The following is an 18827-nucleotide window of genomic DNA, read 5'->3' on the forward strand; positions in this document are numbered from 1 at the left end:
GGGAGGTCAGAGACTGGCAGGGTCTTTCAGCAAGAGGTCAGACAGGTAAAGCATGCTGGAAAACCTTGCATGTGGACCAAGAGAAGACCTGCCAGAGAGTGAATGGACTGAGGCTGTGAACTACTGGTGGAGTAAATGGATAAATCCTGGGATAGCAGGGGTGCTGTGACCAGTGATGGAAAATCAAAAGCGATCTCAGAACATTGGAAGCTGAGTGACAGGTAGCTTGACAAGTCTAACTGGCTCTAGCTAACTGTCTGTCACTGTTCCAATTCATGCTTATTTTAGCTTTAAGTGATCCAGCTCCCATTTCCCATTTAACTTAATCCACAATCTGACATATAATACTCAACTGTGATGTGCCTTATTCACAGCAGGGATGGCAACAGGTCTAGTGTTGTCTTAAAGCCCCAAGAGGACTTAGTGACAGTGAGGACCTTTGGGGCTTGCATGGGGGGTACTTTTTTGGCTGCACACACTCTCACACAATTTAGTGTGACAGATGGTGCGTGCTTTTATGTCCACTATCTACCATAAACATTTGATGGCAACTGAACATAAAGTTCTGCTACAGAGCTAGTATGTTTTGTCAACTTTGTGCCATCAATGAATGTAATCTTACGTTTCACTTCTGTGAAAAGGTGTCCTGTTGGTGGTCTTTCAGGGAACTGTAAACTCAGGAAACAAGCTCTGATTTTGCCATCAGGATTAAAGCTAGGTCAGACCACACCACTGGTCTTACTGACACTTAACAAAGGAAATAAAAAATATACCTAAGTATAGTCACCTATACCATACATTAGACTGTTGGTCTAATCTGGTTGGTCACCTGCCAAGATCCATATCACTGATCCTGGAACAGTTTTCAATCTAATCCTATCTTCCATTAAGACTGAAAGATAGTGTGTGTTGGCTGACTTTTAACTGCTGCAGTCGGAAAAGTTATTGCTTACAAAGTCTTGGACCTTGCCCACATTATTATCTCATCTCTTTGAGGCTGGAGAACACCCAGCCTTTAACTGTTCACTGATCCCTCACCGGCCTGTCCACTCCCATTACATCTCCTCAAGCGAGTGGGGAGTGCACTGTCCAATGAGGGCATCATCACAGAAGCATCCCTTCAACATTTATTGCAGTCGTACTGCTCACAAAGGATACGTTTATACCTGCAGCTTGCTAGGAGACAGCTGCTGAAGCCTGCAGGCTTATATGTTTGTGTTTGCCATATTGTAGCCGCCAATTCAATGTGCAGTTCAAAATGAAACCACGCTGAAAATGTACAACATATTCACAGCACTGCCTGCATGAAGATGCAGTCACTACCTTATTCCTCATTAAAATCCATTCCATTTTAAAGCTCTTCCAGTCATCTGAAGTCTTTCTGACTGGTGAAATCACAATTGCTCACTCCCTCACTTTTCTCTCTGTCACCCAAGTCAAGCAAATGCATCAGCAAGACTGTATTCGTTTGCCTGCAGTAGTTGAGTTGTCATAAGCCTTGCTGAATTTGGGTTAGGGTTAGTTTGTCATAAGATAGTAATTGGGCTGGAGGCTGTGTTCTGCCACATTGGTTCAACTTGTCCATCAAAGTTAGTTTACAGTGCAGTTGCTCTTGCTGTACTAAAACTACAGCATGCAGGTGTTGTTAAAAGCATTAAACGTCAACAGTCCAGTGTATCACAGTGGGCAGCATTTATTTTTTATGCAATTGAAGTCTGGAAGGAACATTGTGAAATAGTTTGAGTCCATGGTTTGCAGCAAATAAGCAAAGCAATGCCTACTTTCTCTCCAGATCTGTGATGAGATATTACTGTGATCTTGCAAGTAACTCTTACATGGTCCTGTTAGTCCATTTTGTGTATAAAACATCACCCTGAATTGCTTTCAGGAGGTTTAAATTCAGGGGAGTGATTTATCGAAAATTAACTGTTTAAGCACTACCTTGCTCCTACAAGGAGAAAATCTCTTCTTCGACCCAAGCCTTTCTGCTTTTTAAAGGTTACTTTATGGTAATTTTCAACCTTTCATCCAGATTTGTTGGGTAGGTATTATTGCTGTATTTAAAGCACTACTAAAGCTAATGCACTTTTCTTCATATGTTGGTGCAGGTTAAGTGCATAGATAACTTTAAGTCATTACAGGCAGATTAGCTGAGATCAGCCTTAATTTTCCATATGCATGAAGCTACAATCACTAAAAACTGGTCTTGTTCAATCAAAATGACATTTAATGTGCGTATGGCCTTTTCAAATATGGCAGCAGCATCAGAAACACAAATGCACATGAAGTTCTGCAACAAAGCAAACATGGAGAATTCACATTTGTTTAGTCAAATCAAAGTTTGATTGTAGCTAACAGCTTAATGTTGTCATAAAATTTATATTGGAAATCATAGATTTTCTCATTCCAGTTAGTGGAATAAAAAATTTTTTTCACAGAAGTCTTGGCTCAAAACGTGTATAATGATTCCAGCCCTAGGCAATGCATTGCTTAGGGCTGGAACATTACAGCGCAATGCAGGCATTTTTTCCTCCACATCTCAAAGAGGTGAGAGCTCCTGGGCTGGCCAGTTTGTACATCCTTAAATATGTGTGTGAATGTTTGTGTAACTGAGGATTCTCTTAAAATTGTGCTCCACCAGCAGAATGAGTCGCCCTCACAAAGCACACCTTGGGCTGTGCCCATCGGAGCGTTAGTCACCCAGATTTTTTTCTTTCTTTTTATTTCTTGAAACCACCTGCAGCTAAACTTAGTCCACTCATGTTATCCCAGCTTCATTATCAGAGGTCGGCAACCCGCAGCTCTTTCGTCCCTCTGCCGTGGCTCCCTGGAGCTTTGAGAAAATAACGTGAAAAATAATGGTTGCATACAAATACATTTTAGTCAGTTTAATAATCCCCCCGATGTAATAGTTATGATTCTGGCGATTTAGGGTGATCTTGTAACACTTGTAGAAAACGTTGAATATTATTTTGTCGATCAAAATATGCGTCGCATTTTGTTTGCGTCACCTGTTGCCGACAGGCTGGTGACTTATTTTGATCTGCCCCCCGGTGAGCTAACCAAGGATGCAAAAAAAAAAAAAAAAAAGAGAGAGAGTAAAGTTTCTTTTATTTCATAATACAACAAACTACCGTTCTTATATCAACATACAAAGCTCAAGTGCAACTGTTTATGCGGCTTTTTGCAGGTTTTGCGGCTCCAGGTAGGTTTTATTTGGTGGGAAGTGCGCCTAAATGTCTCTTTTAATGCTGCGGGTAGGCGACCCTGCTTCAGATCATAGTGCTGACTGTAGCTTTATGCTAAACAGACTGTAAAATATTACTGGTGCTTTCATCAGTCTGCCAAATACGCCTTTTTTTTTAATCTGCTTGTTGTAAGGCACAGACACTCGTCACCCCATACATAGCAGAAAAACAGAAATGTTTGGGCTTGTTTAATTACCACGACATTAATAAAGTTTTTTTTTTTATTTATTAGCCGCTTTATATTTTGGGGAAAATAATCTGGAAGTGCTACTCAAAACTAACTGGAAAAAAATAGCTGTTGTTTATCGGACAATTCTGCTTCCAGCTGTTTTTGAGTTGCTACTAAATGCTGCATTATGTTAGCCTGGGTTAGCCTTCCGGTGTGGTTCTGTGGTGCAGGTCTGCCTGACTGCTGATTGCGGTGCTGATACTGTCAAAGCAGTAGTTACACAAGATAATTAGTGACATCTTGTGTGGATTCACAACCATATGCAGTGCCTTGCACATAACATCACATTATTATTATTTTTTTAAATATAGATTAATGCTGGTTTAACAGTTTTTTTGGGTTTTTTTTTTTTTAAGAAGTGAGGGGAAATTATATTGGACCCTCTTGACAGACATCTATAATGTTGCCAGAAACAACACAGATATGTTTAGATGTTTAGTATGTTGCTAGATACTTCTTTTGGCTGCTGGATTAAGGCGCATTCAAATTCTTCTTCTGCCTTCTTATTTGAATAACTGGAGTAAAATAACTGTACAAACCATGTTCCAGCAGAACAAATCACAACTTTCCATTTGATTCAAAATAACCAAGGCCAATGAAGCTATTATATTGAAACCGAACTAAAGAGTAATAATTTCACAATGAACCGTCTCATTTGGCAGCACCACACATGAAAGTAGCATCTTAAGGTATTTATAATAAGAATAATGCTTCACAGCAACCAACTATCCAAATATCCTCTTATTGTTGATGATAAGACCAAGACTTAAAGCACACACCTTGAGAGTTACTTGAAAAAGGTTTCATTGTTCAGATGCTTTGTAGTTTTATGATCGACTGGCTGGAATACTTCCTATTTCAAAATGCAAAGTCCATATTATTGTGTAAAAAGTGGAGTGGATGGTTTTGTTGTGGATTTTAAATAAAACAGGTAGCAAGATAGGACTAATCACTAGCTTTTGTAATGTGTGTGTTTTTGTGTGTGTTCCTTGAGGATATTTAGGCAGATGAGGCTCTAGTTACCTGTTATGGTTATGGTTATGGTTATGGTTGTCAGTGATTGCACCTGGAACTTTGCTTATTAGTGTTTAATTTCTGTCCATAGATGAAAAGGATGTGTGCCGTCAAGGAGTGCTTTGAAAAAGTGTCTGTAAGGAGATGGAGATACCTCTCTATGCTAACGCTGAATGTCTTTGACTTTGAAAACACAAAGAAAAAAAAATTAAATGTTAAATTAATTGAATGAATTGAAATGGAAATTTGTGCCTTGGGCTCTGTGTGTGTGTGTATTTGTGTGTGTATGTGTATGTGTACATGAGGTACGTATGGAAAAGGTCAGAAAAGAGTTTATGTTAAGTACGTTTCTGAATGTGAGATAGGCCTATTGCTGTTCCATCAATAAACACAAACACATTTAGCATCCAACAAGTTCACAGTTAGATATTGACACCAACCTGGAATTTAACATGTAGGCTTCATCAACTTAGAGCCCAGAGTGTCAGTGTAGAGACTTCAACTCTGAGTTCTTAGAGTGTACTCACTTGGTGGAGTTTTGGACCAGTTGTATATAGCAGCTCCTTGGTTTAAGGAGAAAATACAGCAAATTGCCATGGCAGGACAACAAAGCATGGATAACATAACATGCATTTTGCTGCCATCTACTGTAAAAATGTTGTAATACAATTGTACAAATGGTAGCAATTGCCCCTCCATTGCAGACTTCGCTGGATTTGTGGGGTTTTATGTATCCTGTACATCCATTAGGTCTTACATTCACCAAATTATTAAGGACAGATATCTATAAATTGCTTCTGGTACCATTCACTACTTCTGACAAATTTGTGAGGTTTTGGTTAATTTAATCCTATTTCCGCATTTTATTTTCTAATGACATCATCTAATGCATGTGCGGACTCAACCCAGTGGCCTTAGCTCAGAAATGTTACTCTAATAGTTCTAGCTCAATATGTTTTGGTAGAGTACTAACCACTATACCTCTGTTCTGTCCCATAGTTTGCATAAGAAGTACAAATGCTCAGACTATTAGTTCTGGTCTCTTTTGAATAAGTTCTAGTTTTAGATTGCAATATTTTCTCCTCCAGCTCTTGCCAAGCTACCCATGGTGATAGAACATTCATCAAAGCAGCTATACGTAAGGGTTGTGTATTACACAGGAGGTCTGATGACTGGGCTCAATAACCAGCACTCTCTCTGCCAGTTTTTAGCTTCATCCATCAGATTTGTGTTTTCGGTCTACTGACTCATAATTTTGAATGCTCTGATCTTACACAATTACATTATTAAACTGAAGTATTATCCCTCTTGTGTAAATGACGTGGATACTTCCTTTATTTTAGCGACCTCTAGGGGGCACTAAAAACTCACATGATTAAAATTAGTAAACTATACAGGCACAAGTCAGTGCCTGATGCTGTATCAGCATCATTTGTAAGATCTTTCAATGATGCATGATGTATCTTTTTGCCATTTGGGGTGCATACATAGCATAAATAAGCTCTGGTCTTTAGTCAGTCGGATATGATCGTGCCAATCTGGCCAAGCTGACATGTCCAGCAAAATGTGCTTTGATCAGAAATTAGCTGCAGTAACTGTGGTAGTTAACATCTTTTTCATAATGTGAAGTTTGCTTTTGGTGACCTTTTTGACCCTTACATTTATTAAAGCCCTTCAGGTAAATGCTATTTTACAAATTATTACTGTGAGGTGTAGTTATTTGCTCCACAATGCAACATTAGGTTATGGGCTGTTTCCCGTCTATCTGAACTATTTTGAGGAGGTACTACATTTGCTTCACAGAGCCTATAGAAAATGTCCTCACTTTGTTGCAGAGATAGTCGGCAGGCAAGCAGCCAAGGTTAGTGATACCACAGGAAGATGTAAACAGATGGGATGAACACACAAAAAGCTGCCTCTTACTGGGGTAAAATGGTAAAAAAAAGAGATCAATTTCATCCCCACAATTAATATAAGGTACATTTACCAAAAAAAAAACAAAAACCCTGAGGTGAGAAATTATTCACCATAATTCACTGGATTTTCAGGCCATGCTATCTATGTAATCACCTTTAAAGCTGATATTTATTGTCACTTGCATTAAAATGGCAGATGAATCCCCCTCAGCCAACCACCATTTTTCACACACCTACTCACATCACACCCCCACTGTGCTATAGGCTCAGAGCACCTGTTTCATTGTGGAGCTAAAAAAAGACCTGGCTCTTCAGATGTCACCCTGAGAGGCTGTGTGTGTGCCTTGTATTTGACAGTAGTTTACACAGTTAGAAACAGTGCCAGTTGTTTTCTTTTGTCCACTGCTGTGGATTGTTGTATGTTCAGTGTTTATGACACAACACAAAGACCAATAATTAGTTATCCACTTATACTCACGTTGCACTAAATGAACATAGACGATGTTGATCTTCATGATGTCTCATGAAGTCATATATTTTGTTATCTAACCATTTGATAGAATGAACTAAAAGGGACAGTAATCTTTACTATTGGCTCCATAGATTTAATAACCTTCAATTCATGTGAGAAAAAACACAGCACATGATGAATTTGTTTCATTTGGCATGAACATTGCAGTTAGCAGCCATAGAGCTTGTTGATCCTGGTGATGTCCCAGCGGGACATGCCCTGCCTCTGGCCAATCTGGACATTGGGGTTGGGGATGGGGGTAATGGTTTCCTTCCCGTACGCGATGGAGAAGGCGGTTCTTCCATAGTGCATGATGGAGGAGTAGTCGTAGGGAGTGTTGAGGTTGTTGGTGTTCGCCTTTTGGAAGTTGTAGGCCATGGATGGCTCGATGTTCTCCCAGTTGATCCTGACGTAGGAGTCGCGGTCACTTCTGGTTTGCTCGTGCTGGAAGCCCAGAGCGTGGTTGAACTCGTGCTGGATGATGCCGTGGTAGATGCAGCCCTGCTTGTTGAGAGAGAGCACCTGTCTGCCTCCCTGTCTGCCCAGAGCGGAGAAACATCCGCCTTTGTTCTCCACACTAATGTAGTCACGCTGGTTGCTATAGGGGACGAAACGGATGCAGGTTCTGCTGTGGAAAGACTTCATGGCCCGTTCGATCTTCTGACTCTCCCAGCTGCTGAACTGACTGCTCATAACGTATGGGATCGTCACCATGCCGTTGGAGCCTTTCTTCCACAGGCAGCTCTGGGACCAGCACGTCATGGCATTTCTGCTTGTGGGAGCCAGCAGGTCTCCTTCCACCAGGAACTCATCGGTGGCATTGTTGGTGGTCAGAATTCTGGTGCTGATGTCCATATAGTCTGGGACTTCTTCTTGGTCATATGCCTCCTCGATAGGCTGAGCCTGAGAGAGGCCGAGCAGGAGCAGCAGCAGCAGGCTGACAGAGGGAGTCATCTTCAGGGTCATTGTGGAGGCTGTGGAGCTTCTGTGGAGAGACTGCTGGAAGCTTGATGTTTGACTCAGTGCAGTCCAGGGTTTTTATACTCTCCTCTGCAGGTGTGTCTGCAGGAGGATTATGGGCTGGGGTCTACACTGCAAGGCCTAAATAAACCTGTGAAGGGAGGACCCCACAGACAAACCTCCTGTTTCAACATGCTTTGTTATCTCTGGTTATTAGATGGATGAACACGGCTTCATATGTTTATATACTTTGTACAGTCTTCAACCAATAAGACCCCATATTATCTGAGAAGAACCACAATTAAATTAAACTATATACACTATATACACAAGAGAAGGGTTTGGACCCACTTTCCATTTCATTTAAACGGCAAAGTAGGGTTCCATCTTTTGGCTGCTACTGTATTGAGACCAAATTTATAGGGATGCACCAATACTGATACCGGTATCGGTCCAATACTGGGCATGATTACTCGTTCTCATGCTCATAAAATTGCCACCGATACCACTTTACGACAGCATGTGGTTTACAGCACTTGACTGCAAGGCGGGAAGCGAGTAGTAATGTCAGTGATGTGGAACTATTTTCAGGTGAATGAGAGCGACAAAAACAAAGCAGAATGCAAATTTTGTCCAGCAAAATTCTTGAGAGGAGGTCAGACTGTATGTATGGCAGTGCCATGTTTATAAAAGCACTAATGTCGAATATGTGAATATGACAATTTTGTTAAATTTGTGTTTATCTCAAGTTTCAATGTAGTACAGTTACCCAAGAAAAAGAAAATCATACTGAGGAATGTTGTTCAAATAACATATGATATCTGTGAAAAAAATCAAACGAAATTCATAGTAAATTTATGTGTAATGGTGTAAGTTCTCTGTATCAGTGAGTACTCAAATGCATGTACTTGTACACTACTTATTTTGGAAAAAAAGTGGTATTGGTGCATCCCTACAAATTTATTTTCATCAGGGTTGCAGACATGTTTACATTTAACGGAACTAATTTTGTGGACTGGCAACCCGTCCACGGTAAACCCCACCCTCACCTGGAACATGGGGTAGGATTGGGTCCAGCATCCATTGTGCCTCAGCTGGAGAAGTGGTAGAAAAGCAGTAGAAAATGATTGAGTGAGTGATCTAATTTTGCAGATGGTTTTATCCAAAGTTATGCACAAATGAAGATATTATGGCTTAGCTCTGAGGTGGGAGCAAATAAGTAAACATAAACCTCCAGCAGAAGACAGTGTACAAATAAGGAGGGAGCCTCCTCAGGTTTGAGGAGTCTTTCATTGTCAGTGTGCAGTACATGGCAGTGGCCAGCTGCCTCTATTTCCATGATAGTGTCCAGCTTCAGCAACCTGGGAAACTATATTGGGGAACTACAGATGAGATGGGTCTGGACTGCAATTTCTTTTGTGCATGGATGAAAATACTGAATGTTGTGGGTGAGAAAGGACATGAACCTGTTTGATGTAATGGAAGTACAGCAGTACTGAGCCATTACTCATTCTGAGGACAAGCAGTAGTGACCTGAGCGTGAACTTGGCAGCCATTGGTAGCCACTTTTAGGTGAATGAATTGTGTGGTGATCAAAGACCAGAAGAACTCCAGTATTGGTAAAGGTTTCACTTTGCCTGAAGGGAGGCACACCAGAAAGACGTTGCTGGAGATGTGATGAGAAAGTGCCTTGATGTAACTTTGTTATGATTTGGTGCTATACAAATAGATTTGGTTTAATTTGATTTGATTTGATGAGAGATAACCATGGCATGGACTTGGAGAAGGCTGGTCTACTGAGTCATTCAAAGCCGGAGTTTTCTTATATTAAAGAGCCCAAATCAGCACATCCACGATACTGATTCAACATAGACAAAAATAGAGAGTGGGTCATCAAATAAGAGTGAGGTTTCCCGAGATCTGAGTTGGGGGAAAAGATGAAGTGTTGATTTTGAAATCAGTGTCATGATGGAGAGTCTGATTGGCCGTGGTGACTAAGAGTCTGGTTAATTTGCAAAATGGGTTTGTTGCACAGTATTGAAATGTAATGAGAAGCCATGCCAGTGAATAGTAATATTCAGGAACTGTGTATTTTGCAAACAGAGTGGTCCTAGTATTACTCCTTGGGGTGTTGAGACAAGGACATTCTTCCCTTCCATGAGAGGTGTGAGATAGTTTCTTAAATGTATACAAACATATAAGGCACATACTTCAAGAACTCCATAAAACTAATATGTTCTTTTGAAATTATGAGACTCATGACCACAAAACTGTTTGTTATTTTTGAATGCTTCTCTTTGATTTTACAAACTCATTGTCATCGTTTTTCTTGTCATCCCTTGTTTTATGTTTGGGTACATTTTTCTTATTCTTTAGACAACTTGTCCTTTTAAGAAAAAATGCACATAAAAGAGTGCACTGTTACAATAATGCTTTTATCCCAGTCCTGTCTGGACTGATACACAAGTTGGAAGAATATCCAATTTCAGTTATTTTGAATATCTTGATCAGTGATTCAAGAAGCCATTAAACTGCTCAATGATTACATATTTGTGATTATTATGTTAACTTTTTACATGGAGCAAATTCAACACAAAAAAACGAATTAAACAACCTTCATGTTACTATATTTTTATTATAGATATAAGACAAAAGTGACAGTAATTTTATTCATGTGAGGGAAAACAAACAAAATATTTGCATTTGTTCCATTTGACATGATCATTGCAGTTAGCAGCCATAGAGCGTGTTGATCCTAGTGATGTCCCAGCGGGACATGCCCTGCCTCTGGCCAATCTGGACATTGGGGTTGGGGATGGGGGTGATGGTTTCCTTCCCGTACGCGATGGAGAAGGCGGTTCTTCCATAGTGCATGATGGAGGAGTAGTCGTAGGGAGTGTTGAGGTTGTTGGTGTTCCTCTTTTGGAAGTTGTAGGCCATGGATGGCTCGATGTTCTCCCAGTTGATCCTGACGTAGGAGTCGCGGTCGCTCCTGGTTTGCTCGTGCTGGAAGCCCAGAGCGTGGTTGAATTCGTGCTGGATGATGCCGTGGTAGATGCAGCCCTGCTTGTTGAGAGAGAGCACCTGTCTGCCTCCCTGTTTGCCCAGAGCGGAGAAACACCCGCCTTTGTTCTCCACACTGATGTAGTCACGCTGGTTGCTATAGGGGACGAAACGGATGCAGGTTCTGCTGTGGAAAGACTTCATGGCCCCTTCGATCTTCTGACTCTCCCAGCTGCTGAACTGACTGCTTATAACGTATGGGATCGTCACCTTGCCGTTGGAGCCTTTCTTCCACAGGCAGCTCTGGGACCAGCACGTCATGGCGTTTCTGTTTGTGGGAGCCAGCAGGTCTCCTTCCACCAGGAACTCATCGGTGGCATTGTTGGTGGTCAGAATTCTGGTGCTGATGTCCATAGAGTCTGGGACTTCTTCTTGGTCATATGCCTCCTCGATAGGCTGAGCCTGACAGAGGCCGAGCAGGAGCAGCAGCAGCAGGCTGACAGAGGGAGTCATCTTCAGGATCAGTGTGGAGGCTGTGGAGCTTCTGTGGAGAGACAGCTAGAAGCTTGATGTTTGACTCAGTGCAGTCCAGGGTTTTTATACTCTCCTCTGCAGGTGTGTCTGCAGGAGGATTATGGGCTGAGGTCTACACTGCAAGGCCTAAATAAACCTGTGAAGGGAGGACCCCACAGACAAACCTCCTGTTTCAACATGTTTTGTTATCTCTGATCATTAGATGGATGAACACAGCTTCATAAGTTTATACACTTTGTACAGTCTTCAACCAATAAGACCTCATATTATCTGAGAAGAACCACAATTAAATTAAACTATATACACTACAAGAGAAGGGTTTGGACCCACTTTCCATTTCATTTAAACGGCAAAGTAGGGTTCCATCTTTTGGCTGCTACTGTATTGAAACCAGGTTTATAGGGATGCACCAATACTGATACCGGTATCGGTCCAATACTGGGCATGATTGCTCGTTCTCATGCTCATAAAATTGCCACCGATACCACTTTACGACAGCATGTGGTTTACAGCACTTGACTGCAAGGCGGGAAGCGAGTAGTAATGTCAGTGATGTGGAACTATTTTCAAGTGAATGAGAGCGACAAAAACAAAGCAGAATACAAATTTTGTCCAGCAAAACCCTCGAGAGGAGGTCAGACTGTATGTATGGCAGTGCCATGTTTATAAAAGCACTAATGTCGAATATGTGAATATGACAATTTTGTTAAATTTGTGTTTGTCTCAAGTTTCAATGTAGTACAGTTACCCAAGAAAAAGAAAATCATACTGAGGAATGTTGTTCAAATAACATATGATATCTGTGAAAAAAATCAAACAAAATTCATAGTAAATTTATGTGTAATGGTGTAAGTTCTCTGTATCAGTGAGTACTCAAATGCATGTACTTGTACACTACTTATTTTGGAAAAAAAGTGGTATTGGTGCATCCCTACAAATTTATTTTCATCAGGGTTGCAGACATGTTTACATTTAACGGAACTAATTTTGTGGACTGGCAACCCGTCCACGGTAAACCCCACCCTCACCTGGAACATGGGGTAGGATTGGGTCCAGCATCCATTGTGCCTCAGCTGGAGAAGTGGTAGAAAAGCAGTAGAAAATGATTGAGTGTGTGATCTAATTTTGCAGATGGTTTTATCCAAAGTTATGCACAAATGAAGATATTATGGCTTAGCTCTGAGGTGGGAGCAAATAAGTAAACATAAACCTCCAACAGAAGACAGTGTACAAATAAGGAGGGAGCCTCCTCAGGTTTGAGGAGTCTTTCATTGTCAGTGTGCAGTACATGGCAGTGGCCAGCTGCCTCTATTTCCATGATAGTGTCCAGCTTCAGCAACCTGGGAAACTATATTGGGGAACTACAGATGAGATGGGTCTGGACTGCAATTTCTTTTGTGCATGGATGAAAATACTGAATGTTGTGGGTGAGAAAGGACATGAACCTGTTTGATGTAATGGAAGTACAGCAGTACTGAGCCATTACTCATTCTGAGGACAAGCAGTAGTGACCTGAGCGTGAACTTGGCAGCCATTGGTAGCCACTTTTAGGTGAATGAATTGTGTGGTGATCAAAGACCAGAAGAACTCCAGTATTGTTAAAGGTTTCACTTTGCCTGAAGGGAGGCACACCAGAAAGACGTTGCTGGAGATGAGATGAGAAAGTGCCTTGATGTAACTTTGTTATGATTTGGTGCTATACAAATAGATTTGGTTTAATTTGATTTGATTTGATGAGAGATAACCATGGCATGGACTTGGAGAAGGCTGGTCTACTGAGTCATTCAAAGCCGGAGTTTTCTTATATTAAAGAGTCTAAATCAGCACATCCACGATACTGATTCAACATGGACAAAAATAGAGAGTGGGTCATCAAATAAGAGTGAGGTTTCCCGAGATCTGAGTTGGGGGAAAAGATGAAGTGTTGATTTTGAAATCAGTGTCATGATGGAGAGTCTGATTGGCCGTGGTGACTAAGAGTCTGGTTAATTTGCAAAATGGGTTTGTTGCACAGTATTGAAATGTAATGAGAAGCCATGTCAGTGAATAGTAATATTCAGGAACTGTGTATTTTGCAAACAGAGTGGTCCTAGTATTACTCCTTGGGGTGTTGAGACAAGGACATTCTTCCCTTCCATGAGAGGTGTGAGATAGTTTCTTAAATGTATACAAACATATAAGGCACATACTTCAAGAACTCCATAAAACTAATATGTTCTTTTGAAATTATGAGACTCATGACCACAAGACTGTTTGTTATTTTTGAATGCTTCTCTTTGATTTTACAAACTCATTGTCATCGTTTTTCTTGTCATCCCTTGTTTTGTATTTGAATATCTTGATCAGTTATTGACAAAGCCATTAAACTGCTCAGTGATTACATGTTTGTGATTATTTATGTAAACTTTTTGCGTGTAGCAAATTCAACACAAAAACGAATTAAACAACGTTCATGTCACTATATTTTTATTATAGATATAAGACAAAAGTGACAGTAATTTTATTCATGTGAGGGAAAACAAACAAAACATTTGCATTTGTTTCATTTGACATGATCATTGCAGTTAGCAGCCATAGAGCGTGTTGATCCTGGTGATGTCCCAGCGGGACATGCCCTGCCTCTGGCCAATCTGGACATTGGGGTTGGGGATGGGGGTGATGGTTTCCTTCCCGTACGCGATGGAGAAGGCGGTTCTTCCATAGTGCATGATGGAGGAGTAGTCGTAGGGAGTGTTGAGGTTGTTGGTGTTCCTCTTTTGGAAGTTGTAGGCCATGGATGGCTCAATATTCTCCCAGTTGATCCTGACGTAGGAGTCGCGGTCACTTCTGGTTTGCTCGTGCTGGAAGCCCAGAGCGTGGTTGAACTCGTGCTGGATGATGCCGTGGTAGATGCAGCCCTGCTTGTTGAGCGAGAGCACCTGTCTGCCTGTCTGTCTGCCCAGAGCGGAGAAACACCCGCCTTTGTTCTCCACACTAATGTAGTCACGTTGGTTGCTATAGGGGACGAAACGGATGCAGGTTCTGCTGTGGAAAGACTTCATGGCCCGTTCGATCTTCTGACTCTCCCCTCTGCTGAACTGACTGCTTATAACGTATGGGATCGTCACCATGCCGTTGGAGCCTTTCTTCCACAGGCAGCTCTGGGACCAGCACGTCATGGCGTTTCTGCTTGTGGGAGCCAGCAGGTCTCCTTCCACCAGGAACTCATCGGTGGCATTGTTGGTGGTCAGAATTCTGGTGCTGATGTCCATAGAGTCTGGGACTTCTTCTTGGTCATATGCCTCCTCGATAGGCTGAGCGTGAGAGAGGCCGAGCAGGAGCAGCAGCAGCAGGCTGACAGAGGGAGTCATCTTCAGGATCAGTGTGGAGGCTGTGGAGCTTCTGTGGAGAGACTGCTGGAAGCTTGATGTTTGACTCAGTACAGTCCAGGGTTTTTATACTCTCCTCTGCAGGTGTGTCTGCAGGAGGATTATGGGCTGGGGTCTACACTGCAAGGCCTAAATAAACCTGTGAAGGGAGGACCCCACAGACAAACCTCCTGTTTGAACATGCTTTGTTATCTCTGGTCATTAGATGGATGAACACGGCTTCATATGTTTATATACTTTGTACAGTCTTCAACCAATAAGACCCCATATTATCTGAGAAGAACCACAATTAAATTAAACTGTATACACTACAAGAGAAGGGTTTGGACCCACTTTCCTAATTATTTGAACGGCAAAGTAGGGTTCAGACTTTTGGCTGCTACTGTATTGAAACCAAATTTATAGGGATGCACCAATACTGATACCGGTATCGGTCCAATACTGGGCATGATTACTCGTTCTCATGCTCATAAAATTGCCACCAATACCACTTTACGACAGCATGTGGTTTACAGCGCTTGACTGCAAGGCGGGAAGCGAGTAGTAATGTCAGTGATGTGGAACTATTTTCAGGTGAATGAGAGCGACAAAAACAAAGCAGAATGCAAATTTTGTCCAGCAAAATTCTTGAGAGGAGGTCAGACTGTATGTATGGCAGTGCCATGTTTATAAAAGCACTAATGTCGAATATGTGGATATGACAATTTTGTTAAATTTGTGTTTGTCTGAAGTTTCACCTCAGTACAGTTACCCAAGAAAAAGAAAATCACACTGAGGAATGTTGTTCAAATAACATGATATCTGTGAAAAAAATCAAACAAAATTCATAGTAAATGTATGTGTAATGGTGTAAGTTCTCTGTATCAGTGAGTACTCAAATGCATGTACTTGTACACTACTTATTTTGGGAAAAAAGTGGTATTGGTGCATCCCTACAAATTTATTTTCATCAGGGTTACAGACATGTTTACATTTAACGGAACTAATTTTGTGGACTGGCAACCCGTCCACGGTAAACCCCACCCTCACCTGGAACATGGGGTAGGATTGGGTCCAGCATCCATTGTGCCTCAGCTGGAGAAGTGGTAGAAAAAAGCAGTAGAAAATGATTGAGTGTGTGATCTAATTTTGCAGATGGTTTTATCCAAAGTTATGCACAAATGAAGATATTATGGCTTAGCTCTGAGGTGGGAGCAAATAAGTAAACATAAACCTCCAACAGAAGACAGTGTACAAATAAGGAGGGAGCCTCCTCAGGTTTGAGGAGTCTTTCATTGTCAGTGTGCAGTACATGGCAGTGGCCAGCTGCCTCTATTTCCATGATAGTGTCCAGCTTCAGCAACCTGGGAAACTGTATTGGGGAACTACAGATGAGATGGGTCTGGACTGCAATTTCTTTTGTGCATGGATGAAAATACTGAATGTTGTGGGTGAGAAAGGACATGAACCTGTTTGATGTAATGGAAGTACAGCAGTACTGAGCCATTACTCATTCTGAGGACAAGCAGTAGTGACCTGAGCGTGAACTTGGCAGCCATTGGTAGCCACTTTTAGGTGAATGAATTGTGTGGTGATCAAAGACCAGAAGAACTCCAGTATTGGTAAAGGTTTCACTTTGCCTGAAGGGAGGCACACCAGAAAGACGTTGCTGGAGATGAGATGAGAAAGTGCCTTGATGTAACTTTGTTATGATTTGGTGCTATACAAATAGATTTGGTTTAATTTGATTTGATTTGATGAGAGATAACCATGGCATGGACTTGGAGAAGGCTGGTCTACTGAGTCATTCAAAGCCGGAGTTTTCTTATATTAAAGAGTCCAAATCAGCACATCCACGATACTGATTCAACATGGACAAAAATAGAGAGTGGGTCATCAAATAAGAGTGAGGTTTCCCGAGATCTGAGTTGGGGGAAAAGATGAAGTGTTGATTTTGAAATCAGTATCATGATGGAGAGTCTGATTGGCTGTGGTGACTAAGAGTCTGGTTAATTTGCAAAATGGGTTTGTTGCACAGTATTGAAATGTAATGAGAAGCCATGTCAGTGAATAGTAATATTCAGGAACTGTGTATTTTGCAAACAGAGTGGTCCTAGTATTACTCCTTGGGGTGTTGAGACAAGGACATTCTTCCCTTCCATGAGAGGTGTGAGATAGTTTCTTAAATATATACAAACATATAAGGCACATACTTCAAGAACTCCATAAAACTAATATATTCTTTTGAAATTATGAGACTCATGACCACAAGACTGTTTGTTATTTTTTAATGTTTCTCTTTGATTTTACAAATTCATTGTCCTCGTTTTTCTTGTCATCCCTTGTTGTTTTGTATTTGGGCAAGTTTTTCTTATTCTTTAGACAACTTGTCCTTTTAAGAAAAAATACACATAAAAGAGTGCACTGTTACAACAATGCTTTTATCCCAGTCCTGTCTGGACTGATACACAAGTTGGAAGAATATCCAATTTCAGTTATTTTGAATATCTTGATCAGTTATTGAAGAAGCCATTAAACTGCTCAGTGATTACATATTTGTGATTATTATGTTAACTTTTTACATGGAGCAAATTCAACACAAAAAAACGAATTAAACAACCTTCATGTTACTATATTTTTATTGTAGATATAACACAAAAGTGACAGTCATTTTATTCATGTGAGGGAAAACAAACAAAATATTTGCATTTGTTCCATTTGACATGATCATTGCAGTTAGCAGCCATAGAGCGTGTTGATCCTGGTGATGTCCCAGCGGGACATGCCCTGCCTCTGGCCAATCTGGACATTGGGGTTGGGGATGGGGGTGATGGTTTCCTTCCCGTACGCGATGGAGAAGGCGGTTCTTCCATAGTGCATGATGGAGGAGTAGTCGTAGGGAGTGTTGAGGTTGTTGGTGTTCGCCTTTTGGAAGTTGTAGGCCATGGATGGCTCGATGTTCTCCCAGTTGATCCTGACGTAGGAGTCGCGGTCGCTTCTGGTTTGCTCGTGCTGGAAGCCCAGAGCGTGGTTGAACTCGTGCTGGATGATGCCGTGGTAGATGCAGCCCTGCTTGTTGAGAGAGAGCACCTGTCTGCCTCCCTGTCTGCCCAGAGCGGAGAAACATCCGCCTTTGTTCTCCACACTGATGTAGTCACGCTGGTTGCTATAGGGGACGAAACGGATGCAGGTTCTGCTGTGGAAAGACTTCATGGCCCGTTCGATCTTCTGACTCTCCCAGCTGCTGAACTGACTGCTCATAACGTATGGGATTGTCACCATGCCGTTGGAGCCTTTCTTCCACAGGCAGCTCTGGGACCAGCACGTCATGGCGTTTCTGTTTGTGGGAGCCAGCAGGTCTCCTTCCACCAGGAACTCATCGGTGGCATTGTTAGTGGTCAGAATTCTGGTGCTGATGTCCATAGAGTCTGGGACTTCTTCTTGGTCATATGCCTCCTCGATAGGCTGAGCCTGAGAGAGGCCGAGCAGGAGCAGCAGCAGCAGGCTGACAGAGGGAGTCATCTTCAGGGTCAGTGTGGAGGCTGTGGAGCTTCTGTGGAGAGACTGCTGGAAGCTTGATGTTTGACTCAGTGCAGTCCAGGGTTTTTATACTCTCCTCTGCAGGTGTGTCTGCAGGAGGATTATGGGCTGAGGTCTACACTGCAAGGCCTAAATAAACCTGTGAAGGGAGGACCCCACAGACAAACCTCCTGTTTCAACATTCTTTGTTATCTCTGATCATTAGATGGATGAACACGGCTTCATAAGTTTATACACTTTGTACAGTCTTCAACCAATAAGACCCCATATTATCTGAGAAGAACCACAAGTTGAAACAGAATTACGTAAGGGTTTGTCAATTTATGAAGTAAATGTCTTTGAAATATCAAATTGGCAAAATATATTTAAACAGCTTTTTTACAACACTTTATTTAATTTTGGGTGCCTCTCATTTCTCTTCGTCACATCTCAGATGTGTCTACACTTTGTTTGGAGTCTATCTTTAGTATAGTCGATTGATCTCAGATGGTTTTGACAGACAATCCTCTCTTCAAACAGAGTTTC

At 41.6% G+C, this 18827-nt stretch overlaps 5 protein-coding genes across 6 annotated transcripts in view; 1 reads left to right on the forward strand and 4 right to left on the reverse strand.

Moving 5' to 3' along the window:
• The first annotated feature begins 3096 nt into the window (after positions 1 to 3096).
• LOC115041569 (solute carrier organic anion transporter family member 3A1-like) overlaps positions 3097 to 18827 on the forward strand; it is a 52611-nt gene continuing 36880 nt past the window's right edge. For both annotated transcript variants that reach the window (XM_029499117.1, XM_029499118.1), the window contains exon 1: positions 3097 to 3205. The gene's annotated coding sequence lies outside the window, so the exon portion shown is untranslated. The remainder of the gene's footprint in view (positions 3206 to 18827) is intronic.
• LOC115041570 (high choriolytic enzyme 1-like) lies at positions 7087 to 7884 on the reverse strand. The gene has a single exon (XM_029499120.1). It carries the CDS (start codon positions 7882 to 7884, stop codon positions 7087 to 7089), a length of 798 nt encoding a protein of 265 aa, XP_029354980.1.
• Positions 10609 to 11394, reverse strand: LOC115041576 (high choriolytic enzyme 1-like). The gene has a single exon (XM_029499125.1). It carries the CDS (start codon positions 11392 to 11394, stop codon positions 10609 to 10611), a length of 786 nt encoding a protein of 261 aa, XP_029354985.1.
• On the reverse strand, positions 13980 to 14765 carry LOC115041571 (high choriolytic enzyme 1-like). The gene has a single exon (XM_029499121.1). The coding sequence runs from the start codon at positions 14763 to 14765 to the stop codon at positions 13980 to 13982; it is 786 nt and encodes a 261-aa protein (XP_029354981.1).
• Positions 17499 to 18284, reverse strand: LOC115041575 (high choriolytic enzyme 1-like). Its single transcript, XM_029499124.1, has one exon. It carries the CDS (start codon positions 18282 to 18284, stop codon positions 17499 to 17501), a length of 786 nt encoding a protein of 261 aa, XP_029354984.1.

The sequence above is a fragment of the Echeneis naucrates genome, chromosome 3 (genome assembly GCF_900963305.1).
Source record: "Echeneis naucrates chromosome 3, fEcheNa1.1, whole genome shotgun sequence".
In the NCBI taxonomy this organism is placed as follows: Eukaryota; Metazoa; Chordata; class Actinopteri; order Carangiformes; family Echeneidae; genus Echeneis; species Echeneis naucrates.

Excerpts from the sequence above, each read along its gene's own strand:
- LOC115041570 (XM_029499120.1), bottom strand. The coding sequence starts at position 7,884 with ATGACCCTGAAGATGACTCCCTCTGTCAGCCTGCTGCTGCTGCTCCTG.
- LOC115041571 (XM_029499121.1), bottom strand. The coding sequence starts at position 14,765 with ATGACTCCCTCTGTCAGCCTGCTGCTGCTGCTCCTGCTCGGCCTCTCT.
- LOC115041575 (XM_029499124.1), bottom strand. The coding sequence starts at position 18,284 with ATGACTCCCTCTGTCAGCCTGCTGCTGCTGCTCCTGCTCGGCCTCTCT.
- LOC115041576 (XM_029499125.1), bottom strand. The coding sequence starts at position 11,394 with ATGACTCCCTCTGTCAGCCTGCTGCTGCTGCTCCTGCTCGGCCTCTGT.